At 45.8% G+C, this 11327-nt stretch overlaps 1 protein-coding gene across 11 annotated transcripts in view; it reads left to right on the top strand.

The window, feature by feature from the left end:
• Nucleotides 1–9826: 9826 nt before the first annotated feature.
• NUMB (NUMB endocytic adaptor protein) overlaps nt 9827–11327 on the top strand; it is a 203041-nt gene continuing 201540 nt past the window's right edge. For 2 of the 11 annotated variants that reach the window (XM_043556547.1, XM_043556539.1), the window contains exon 1: nt 9827–9919. In XM_043556547.1, coding sequence (XP_043412482.1) covers nt 9860–9919 — 60 coding nt within the window. In that variant the 5' untranslated portion in view covers nt 9827–9859. Of the gene's footprint in view, nt 9920–10092; nt 10230–11327 lie in introns of those variants that run through there. The other 9 variants (XM_043556545.1, XM_043556543.1, XM_043556544.1 and 6 more) reach the window with 8 other exon arrangements.

Genomic DNA, 11327 nt, shown 5'->3' with positions numbered 1-11327 from the left:
AGCCTGTACAACCCTCTAGGCAAGTTAGACCTGGCCAGCATCTGTCTGCACAGAAAATTTATCAGAGCGTGGTTGGAAATTTCTAATACTCCAGAGATGAGATTTCTGGTTGTATTCCTTATGGACCTCAACAATGACCCTGCTCTAAGCTAAGGTTATTAGAAAATAGATCACTATTTTCTACAGCTATGAAACTGGGATTGGTCCGCCCAAGGTGAAAAAACTGTGGCCTCTGCTTCCACTACGGGTGCTCAAAGATGCTCTGGCTTCCGTATGATCAACACTCCAAATAATAATAACTCCACATTCAAAATAATAATAACTTCTCCTGGCAATTCTTTTCATCTAGAGATTTCAAAGCATGTCACCCACACCTACTCATCCCCTAGGTAGCTGATTAAGCCACATCTCTGACATTCATCTTTCACTTGGGGTCCTCCCATAAATTGATGACTAAGCTGAAAAGAGTGTGGGCCTCCTGACTCAAGGTCTCACCCTCAGTACCTACTCCACTTTGCTACCCAGTCTTGAGCAGTTTGTGGTACTCCCACAGGGCATAGTTCTTTGTAGGGGCCTACGTATCAGATCTATCTGCTTCTTTGCTGTCATTACCTCCTACTGACTGCATTTCTGGTTCCCTAGTGTCCTGGCAACTGAGCTGTGCCATGGTCACATCTGGGATGCAGGAACTGTTGAAGAATCCACAGGGATTCTTCATGTCTTGTCATCCTTTATCCCAGTTTGCACCTCCTCCCACAGACTCGAGGCCATCATAGTACTGTGTTTTAGGCTTATTTTTCCTCCTTCCCTATCTCCAGTCTCACCTCCCCTCAGCAACAGGAAGCCACAGGCCCAGAGGAAGGAAAGGGAGGGAAACGTCTTTTTTTTTTTTTTTCCCCTCTCAGATTGCCCTCTTGTTCCCACTGAGGGACTGAGGCCATGAATATTGGCCTCAATGGGAAGAAGAAAGGATTAGAAGGATGAGTTTTTGCTTCTATCACTCATCCTGAGGGAGTTAGCTTCTTATTGATTGATTGATTGATTGATTGATTGATTGAAGAAGGGATGGCTCAGTGCAGACCCTTAAAGGGAAATCCGTCTTAGAGTCTGAGGGCCGCCATTTTAATATCCAGTCTGTATTTTAATATCCAGACCAGAATGGTCTCGGAGGAAATTGAACTCTCCCTGTCCCCAGTGTTGGGCCTTCCCCAAAGGAGTACCTCTGCCTTGGGGAGTCTAACAAAGACAGGCAGTGGGATTCCAAATTCAGAATGCAGGGATGGGCCCTATACGCTGGCGGAGGGCTTTATTTAGTCATACTCCACTACTGTGCTTTTTACCTACTAATTACTATAACCACTAGTGATCATTATATGATAATTAGCACATGCCTTTTTTATAACTCCCAGAGCACCACCCCAAAATAAGTGATGGTGTAGGGTGGCAAGGCTGCTCCTAGAGACAACTCCTGACTCATTCATTCACTAAATATGTAGTGAACTACAGTGGGCCAGGCCCTGTGCTGGGCAGCTACGAGCAGCATGAATGTGGTTCTTGGTATCACAATGCTGACACAATACAGGAGGAATAGGCACTAAGGAAGCTTACATGTGGGATGTGTGTATCCAATGTGGAAGGGTCGTGTGTATAAGAGGGGCACCCCACCCAATGGTGGCTGGGAGAGGGGAATGTCAGAAGGTTCCGCTGTAGTAGTAGAAGCTAGTCATGGAATCCAACTTAGGGTAGGCCTACACTGTTTGTTTAATTTCCCCAGAACATAACGTTGACACCAAAGCTGCCTCCTCATATTAACCCTACAAAGTAACTCCCAGGCTATGCCAAATACAGTGCCTCCAACTCCGCTTCTGTACAGTGGGACACTACCTTGGAAAAGTGTGGAAGTGTGAAATTCGACACAAGTGGAAGATGTTATTATTGTATCCCACTAAAGAGAGTCTTTCAGCGAGGAAAATGGCACCAGGGAAATAGGTGCAGAAATCAGAGTCTTCTATTTCCACGCCCAAGCCCAATTCTCTGTGCCCTTGAAAGGGTCTGGGTCTGTGATGGGAAATAGGTTTGTCTGTCTCTCCTTGAGCAACAACATCCTTCTTATCAGCTGCTGCACTGAGAAGACACTGATGTCCTCTTGCAGGAAACTGACAGGAAAAGAAAGAAAGCCTACCACTAAATACACTTCCTGAGAGCAAAATGAAATGGCTGCGGCCCTGGCTGCCTGTAGGAAAGGGCTGAATAAATAAATACAACCATCCCTATTGTGTAGTCAGACTTCCTGGGGGCAAGTCCTCATCTCCCCCGCCCCTTCTTTCCCTTCTAAAATTGGCCATCCTGCAGAGGAGCAGAGGTTTTCCCCAGCTACTGAAAGGTATTGAAACTTACAAGTCTCCAAACACAGAGAAAATACAGAGTTAGAAGGAGAGAAGACAAGACTCACAGAAGGAGGAACTTGATATTGCTACACACCTCTCCTTTAACCTCACAGAACTTTTTCAGCAACTTCTGCTTTGAACCTTTCTGTGCACAAGTCTGGTAATGTCTGGAGACAAGTCAGGAGGAGAAAAGCCTAGGGCTAGTGCATCTCAGAAAATCCATGGGCCTGTTAAAATCACCGCTGGGCAGGTGACCTGATTTGGAGGCAGAGGTGTAAACTGTCATCATCTGTAAATATTTATTGAGCTCTAACGGTGTAGCACCATAGCAGAAACTGCTTGAGAAGGTGACTCTGCAGCAAGGAACAGTTCCAGGGGCTCCTGGCTGGCTTAGTTGGTGGAGCACGCAACTCTCGATCTTAGGGTTGTAAGTTCCAGCCCCATGTTGGGTGTGGAGATTACTTAATAAAATCTTGAAAAAAAAAAAAAAAAAGAGAGAGAGAGAGAGAGAGAAACAATTCCAGTCTAAAGGATCCTAAGGCATTTCCTTGTGAGGAGCTTTTTTCTTCTGCATGGAACACGGACAGAAGGAAAGAACATGTACACAAATGGGGCAGGGGAAGAAGGCATTGGGAGGATAAAGAGAGACTGGGGATAGATACTTCTGGCCTGAAAAGATGAGATCAGATGAGTACTTGAACCTTTGTCTTTCTATAGTGTCTTTGGTCTAAAGATTATTTATACTTTAGGAGAACCCCCCTCATTTTTCTCATATAATCATGAGTGAACCCTGAGAAATGACTCAGAGCCAAAATAATGGGGTTTCTTTGATTATACTTCCTCATTTTCTCTGGCCATAGGCCACCCCTCCATATCCTCCTTCCTTATAAGGAACCTAGCTTCGACCCAGTCACTCCAACCTCTTAGTAATCTTTCTTTCATGTTGCAAACTAGACTCTCTCCCTCCTACTTTCTCTTATTTAAAAATTTAAAAATTTATTTTTATCTTTTTTAAAGTTTATTTACTTTTGAGAGAGAGAGAGAGAGAGAGAGCATGCAGGAGGGGCCGAGAGAGAGGGAGACAGAGAATCCCAAGCAGGCTCTATGCCATCAGCCCAGAGCCCAGCCCAGAGCCCAATGCGTAGCTTAAACTCACAAACCGTGGAGATCACGACGTGAGCTGAAATCAAGAGCCAGTCACTTAATCGACTGAGCCACCAGGTGCCCCTTTCTTTTTTTTTTTTTTAATTAAAAAAAATTTTTTTAAGTTTATTTAAGTGTTTGCTACACCCAAACATGGGGCTCATGACCCGGAGATAAAGAGCTGCACACTCTTCCGACTGAGACAGCCAGGTGCCCCTCTTCCTCCCACTTTCTAATTGCAAAATTGCTATTCTTTTAGTCTCTTGGTTCTTGCTGCTCCCAATCCAGGTATGGAAACTTTCTCTTGAGTGTCCTTACTGTATCCACAGAACCTGTGTGGGAATTACCCTTTCTCTTATCCTCAGTTGAGGACTGACTTAGCAGACTGCACGGTGACCAGCTTTTTTTTTGAAAGGGACAAAGACCACACAACCAAGTCCCTGCCCCCCCGTCCCCCCTCCCCCCGGAACTTCCATGGAGCCAAGCTCAGATTTCTGCATAAAGGAGGTGCTGCCATAATTAGCCCACCTTGCAGGTTTTGAGCATATCTTCTTTGAGCACATCCCCATAGCATAGGGCAGGCAGGAAATTAGGCTGAAGTTTAGATTTGTTGGCCATATTTTATGAATCCCAAATCTGCCATTACCTTCTGGCAAGTATACGATACACATAGATAAATGAGACAAAATATTTGAAAATAAGATCATCCTGGAAAGGTTACTATAATCATAGCATATCCAGTAGCTTGGAGAGGAAAACAGATATCACATACTCATAAAAGTTAATAATAACTAATGGCTACTGTGCACATACCATGTGCTCAGTGCTTCCTGAATTATGTAGATTATCTCATTTATTCCTCATGAAGATTTTGTTCTAATAGCTAGAAGGGGGAGAAAACCATTATATACTCAATAATAACATAAATAGGAATAATAATTATTATATAAGCCAGTTATATATGTCAGGGCTTAAATTGAATATTTTCTCTCATTTAATCTTTTTTTTCTTACATTTATTTATTTATTTTGAGACAGAGAGAGAGAAAGCACAGGGCGGGGGTGGGGGGGGGGTGGGCAAAGACAGAGGGAGAGAGAGAGAATCCCAAGCAGGCTCTGTGCTGTCAGCGCAGAGCCGAACCCCGGGCTCGATCTCACAACCGTGAGATCATGACCTGAGCCCAAATCAAGAGTCAGATGCTTAACTGACTGAGCCACCCAGATGCCCCTCTCTCATTTAATCTTTTATTTATTTATTTATTTATTTGTTTGTTTATTTATTTAAAAATGTTTATTTTTGAGAGAGAGAATGAGAGAGGGAGAGAGGGGGGAGCATGTGCACATGCAGGGGAGGGGCAGAGGGAGAGAGGGAGACACAGACGCTGAAGCAGGCTCTAGGCTCTGAGCTGTCAGCACAGATCCTGATGCGGCACTGGAACCCACGAATCATGAGATCATGACCAAGATCATGACCTGAGCAGAAGCTGGATGCTCACCCGACTGAGCCACTCAAGTAGCCCTCTCATTTAATCTTTAAATGAAACCTACAAGGAGGTGTTGTTATTATTTCCTAAGGTAGGCCACTTCTAAAGTGGCTCCAGTGATCCCCCTCTTGGTGTCTATATTCTCGTGTAATCCTCTCTCCTTCAGCGTGGGCAGTACCTAATGTCTTGCTTCTCAGTGGTAGAATGTGTCCAAAGTGATGCGATATCAGTTCTGTGATTAGATTACAAGTGACTGACTTCTGTCTTGCCAGAAGTCTCTCTTTTGCTGGTCCGCCCTCTTGCTTGCTTACTCTGATGATGTAAGCTGCCATGTTTTGAGATGCTTTGTGGAGAGACCCTCATGGCAAGGCACTGAGGGAGGCCTCATTCAATAGCTCCTGAAGATCTAAGGCCTTAGTCTAAAGCCTGTGAGCTACTGAGTTCTATCAACAATGATGTAAATGAGCTGAGAACAGATCCATCCCGACTGAGCCTTGAGATGATTACAGCCTTGTAAGACCCAGAGCTAGTGGACTCAGCTAAGCTCCATCAGGATTTCTGACCCACAGAAATGGAGATAATAAATGTTGTTTTAAGTTACTAAGTTTTGGGGTAATTTGTAACTAACGCATCCCATTTTGTAGATGAAGAAAACTGAAGCTTGGGGATATAAATCAACTTTCCCAAAGTCACACAGCTAGTAAATGGCAGAGTCAGGATTTGAACACATTTAGATTCAAGAGTGATTTCAAGTCTACTTTCTTACGTAATTCCAGTGCTTGGCAAACTGTAGTTCTAGAAGGCATTCTACTCTCTGAAATCCTTGGAATGCAGCCATGTTTCCAGGAAACTCTTTGTGTGTAAAACAGAGATGGACAAAAGTTTAAATGGTGCTTGGTGCTTTGAGCAGCCCACTCCCTGCTGCGGAAGAATGGCTGGTCCACCCATAGATCTAGTGATAGTAACCAGGGGCTCTATTCAACAGCATAATGGCAGAGCTAAGAGCTGCAGCCCATCCATTTTGCAAGCACTCAAGCTATCTTATCTATAAAATGCAAGGTGGGTAAAGGGGTAGTACACATTTTTCTTGAGGATGAAAATACATGCATTACATAATGAGGCGGTCTGATGTGCTATTTAAAGATCATATGAGCCCCAGCATTAGAAAACAAATGGTTCTACCTGTAGGAACACCATTTTTCACTTAAACCCCCCCCCCCCCCCCCACACACACCTTTTTTTTGGTAAGCTTCTTCCCATCCATGGGAGACAGCTTTGAACTTTGAAACCACAGTGCTTTGTTCCAGCAGGGAAGGCAGCTTGGCACTTCTCTGTGTTGGAATCTCCGCAGTTTGAGATGGTGAAAACATCTTCTTCCAGACGGTTTCCCTTTCTTCATCCAGAGCTTTGTGCCAGTGATCACCTTTATAAAAGGTGGCTGCACGAATCTTGTCAGCTTTGCCCTGATGCCAGAGCAGCAGGCTTTGAGCTCAGGGAGGTTTTCCAGGTGCCAGCGGAGCAAAGATCCCATAGGGTAAAGTTCTGGCATGGTTCTCCTTTCAACCAGTGACAGGCTACACTTTGTTGGTATAATTGTGCAAGCTGGTATAAAGTCCACAGCCAGAGAGATGGGGGTAGGACTCTAAGCTGGCTCAGAACTCTGTGGCCTCTTGACTTTGTCTAGCTTTCCTTACTCTCTTCTCTGCTGGCCCTGCCCCCCACCCTCCTTATCCCAACCCCTCCTCTCTAATCCCTTCATCCCATCAGTCTCCATCTTCAGGGATCCCTGACTCAGGGAACTACCTCTTATCAAATATCTTGGCTTGCTTCCAATTGCTAGAAACAGGCAGCTCTGGCTCTTGTCTACTATCAGAATGATTTTCTTCCCCACCAGTTGTTTGTTTCGCTAATCCATTTGGAATTGTGTCTAGAATCCAGTGTTGGGGGAGGGGAATCCAAAAATAAACAAACAGAAAAGGAGCTTTCCCTAGTGACATTGCCCCCACCCCGGACTAAAATAGAAATGACAGGAAACCTGGATTCTGCTCCCTTGAAAAGTGATATGATGAAAAGAGAGCAGAAAGTAGCATCAGCATTCGCTGAAGCCCGAGGCCTTAGACATCAGGACATCGCCGCAAGTCCTTCGTTTTCTACGTAATCAGGATTTATAAAGGCTATTTTTGCCTTTAATATACCTGCTATCCTGGTCTTGCTCAAGTGCCTCTGAACAGATACCATCTGCACCACCTCCACAGCCAGCCACACAACACAAAGCTACAGACTCCCTGACTCCAGTGTTCTTGCTTTCTAAGATGGGGTCTTAAGAGTGGTGAAGACATAACACAGGAAAGAACAGAGAGGCGGGATGAATTATGTGGTAAGGTTATGTGATAAGGCTCATGCAAAATCAAAACGTGGGGCACAAGCAATAAACTTTCTAGTACTGTGTGGACTTTAATAACGTAATAAATAGCTTTCTGTTGGATCAGAGAATGTTCCTTAAAATCTTCCTTCTTTAAGATTTTTTCTTTTCTTACTGGACTGAACATGTTTATTTTACTTTTTTTTTCTTAACTGATTTCCATAAGGAACAGGAGTGGTAAAATGTATATATGCATGTATGAGTGAAAACATTTGTGAGTACTTTGTTTTCACGGAACGGAATGAATAGCTGACCTTTGTGGAAGTATTCCTTGTTTTGTGATAGTTATTTTGTTGAGTTCCTGGACTTAGATGGCAAGTCCTCTTAGTGAGGCTGGACTAATTCTATGTTCTCTATGGCACCAAATCACTATGGCTGTACAAGAGCCATTATTACCCCAAGTACCATAATAATGCCCATGCCCTCCTATGACGTTATTGTTGCCTATCTGCCAGGACATTAATTGCCTTCTAACTTGCTCTAAAATTGGTAGGTAGGGCATACTGCCAAGACTAGAGAGAAGAAAGCCGCTGGTAATATAATAAAAGGCTGTGTAAAGGATATGCTGATACCTCCTTCTCACTGGGGAATCTTCACATTTGCATGTTACTTCATTTGTTATGGATGTTAGCTCAGGCTTGCCTTATGTCGTGGCTTCCATCTTATCATGGTCAATGTCTGATCTTTCCTTTGACTGAATGATTCAGACATCTCCGAAGTTATTTTGACTTTTCCACTTTCCTTTACAGGCTTTTTATGAGTCATTGAATTGAAGGGGAGGTTATTTCTAAATTGGAAGGTGAGGATGAGGGAAGGGGGAGGAAAGTTCCGGAAAATAACTGGGAAAAGTCACCTTATTGTTATAGTTACTGGAGGAATAATTTCTGCTTAGTTTGGTGATATGTAGTTTATTCAAAGTTGACTAAAAATATAAGCTAGAAATTAGACTTTTTTTTTTCCTGGATAACAAACAGTGAAGTTTTAGACTACTTGTAGCTTGCTCTGCAAAGGACAGGGAGGTGAGTAGAAGAGACATGGGACAAAGAGTTAGCTGGAAGAAGAAAGGGGCAAAGCACAAAATTTCTGAAGTCCAGATTCTCAGTCTCACAGGAAGTTCCCAACCATAAGGTAATGCTTGTGAGGGGGTGCCTCCTTGACCTGTCCCAATCCATCTCTGGTTTGTTTCATGGTCCATGGGTTTGTGTATTACAGGTAGAGTTGTGAGAAAGGTACATTTAAATCTGACTTAGAAATTTAAAGAGTAATCAGGCAAACATTTTGTTATTTAGGACCATGAAAAGTGGGTGGAAATTAAAAAGAAAAGCAAAATCTAAGGATGGATGTATTTCTAGGAGCACAAGAGTTTTTATAGCAACACCAGATTTCTCAAAAATGCGTACTGTGACTTGTACCCAAATGAATAAAAAATGCAATCATTTATTCTCGTGCATTGTGCTAATGTGAGAAAAGAACTGCAATTCATTCAACGGTCCTAATTTAGAATGCTAGGAAAAGACAAGCTTTCAAATATCTGACACACATCTAGTAGGGCTATTTATGAACTGCTGAACATAAAAATCAAATTGGGAGAAGGGGCGGGGAGGGACGGAATTCTCATTTCCAGAGCATCACACGGGTAAATGTGGCCCATTTCGTCCAAACTTGCTCATGGCTGCTTGGTCACTTGGCAGGAGCCAGGGGTGAGTCTGGAGAACTCTCAACATGCCACTTCAGTTTATTAACGACGTTGTAACTGCAACCAAAGTGGGCTGATTTCTACTAAATAAATGGTTGTGCTTTGCCCTTTAGCATGAAGACTTCTGGAAAGAACTTCAAGGAAATAGGGTGCATTGAGACTTCAAGAAGAGGACATTTTTATCTGTGTAAGTGCTTTTCTCCCAAGGAGTTGGAAAACACTCCTTAAACACAACCTCTGATGTTGGTGTTTTGTAAGTACTACCCTCTAAACTATCAGTGATAAACTTCTCCTAATAGGGAGGGAACTGGAGAAAGGGATGAGTTTACAGAATGAACTCTGCAACAAAGAGTTAACCCTTCCCCGGTAACCTCGATTGTGAACATCGGCCCCTTCCTTGCTTTCTACTGCGCAACCAAACTGTGCCCAAGTTTGAACCAACCCTGGCGCTACATCCCTTGCCAATTGACTTAACAGACATTTTCGGTAGCCTATCATAACTTCGAACTGCCCTACCATCAACCAATTACAACTAAAGCTTGGTCCAGGACGCTGTGAGTCCGGGAGGGGGCTAATACCGGGTCCAGGAAAAGGGGCGGTGAGGAAGCTATGACAGACGGGTAAGTGAAACCAATCAGAATAGAGAGCCGCCGCCCCACTATCCAATGGAGAGGTAAGAACTATGAAACGGGGTGGGCCTGTTGTCATGGGGGAGGTGGTGGCGCTTGATGGCTACTGGCGGCCGAGGTAAAGGCAGTGGCGCTGGAGTTGGTTGGGGGCAGCGGCAGGTGAGTGCCGGTAGCGCGGGCCTGAGGTCTGGGGGCCGTCGCGGGGCGGAAACTCCAGCTCGGAGCTCCGGAGGCGGAGGCCGGAGGAAGGGGGCCTGGACTGTGGGCCGGGTCGGGCCGGGGCCAGGGCGGCGGCGGCGGCGGCTGCGGCGAGTTCGCTCCGACTGGGCTGGTGGGAGAATGGCCCGGTTCCCGGCGGCGGAGTTCGCGTTGGCAACATAGGCTGGGGGCAGACCCAAGCGGTTCGTGCCGGGAGGTCCCTTGGGACGTCCCGCTGCTTGGGCGCTGACCGGCGGCCGGTGTGTGAGCGGTAAGTTCCCTGAGGAGACGGGAGCGGACGGGGTCCCGGAGAGGGGGGATGACCCGGGGTGACCGGCAACAACCTGGTCCAAGGACCGGGTGACTCGGGGATACACACCCAGGACAGCTGGGGTGCGAGGGAAGAGAGCAGAGGAACCCGGGAAACCCAGGAGCGGCCCGAGCGGAGGGAGCTGGGGGGCCGGGAAACTGGGAGTGGCCCGGGTCCGAGGGAGAAGAGACACCGAGGGCGGCCGGGGTCCGGGGTGACAGTGAGCGGCCTGGGTCTGAGCGAGGGGCGTCGAGGAAAGGCAGAGAGGGGTGTGGGGACTCTCCTGAGAAAGGCGGCTGTCCGAGGGTGGAGGACTCCGGGGGAGTCTAGGAGAAGCGGGTCTTTAGGAGGGTGGGACCTGTGGAGACCTTGAACAGCTGGGGAGGAACAGGAGCTCCCAGCCCCCACCGCTTGTCTGGGATGGGAGACCCAAGACTGGACTGGGAGCTCCTGGGTCTGAGAATCCGCGGGGGACCATGGGACCTGGAGCAGTAGTTCGGATTTGAGACTGGGGTGAGGGGGTCTACCGGGGAGTGGAAGTTCTCTCAGTTGGAGAGTAGTCACGCAAAATGACACAGGGGTGGGCGGGGAGAAATAATTTCCTTGTAGGAAGCGCGAAGTAGATAGGGCGTAGATAGGACGCAGTAGGAGAAAGTTGCTCTGGAAGAGAGTGGTGGTCTTGTGGAAACTGCCCGTAACAGCAGATATGAGAAATTTACAGTGTAGTTATTAGTAGATTCTAAGGACTTCAGACATAGAAGAAACTTCGGCTTCATAATACTAAGGTGCAAGAGAAGAGCATCCTAAAAGCAGGGTTAAGTGACTTGCATTCTAGTGGCTTAGAAAAAAATTTTTGTTTTAGGATGACACCAATGATATTAGAAAATGAGGACATTGACAGGATGGGGAATTTGAAAGGAAAAAGGGGAGGTGAGGAGTAGCTGAAACTAAGGGAGTAGGAAGGACTGGGGACTTGATCAGAAAGAGGGGAGTCATGAAAGGATAGACATACTCTGGCCAAATTTAAAATAAATTCCACCACTTAGCTTGGATAATTTA

Source organism: Prionailurus bengalensis, chromosome B3, assembly GCF_016509475.1.
Source record: "Prionailurus bengalensis isolate Pbe53 chromosome B3, Fcat_Pben_1.1_paternal_pri, whole genome shotgun sequence".
Lineage (NCBI taxonomy): Eukaryota > Metazoa > Chordata > Mammalia > Carnivora > Felidae > Prionailurus > Prionailurus bengalensis.
The sequence above is the reverse complement of the archived record's forward strand: the minus strand, read 5'-3'. Positions and strand labels throughout refer to the sequence as shown.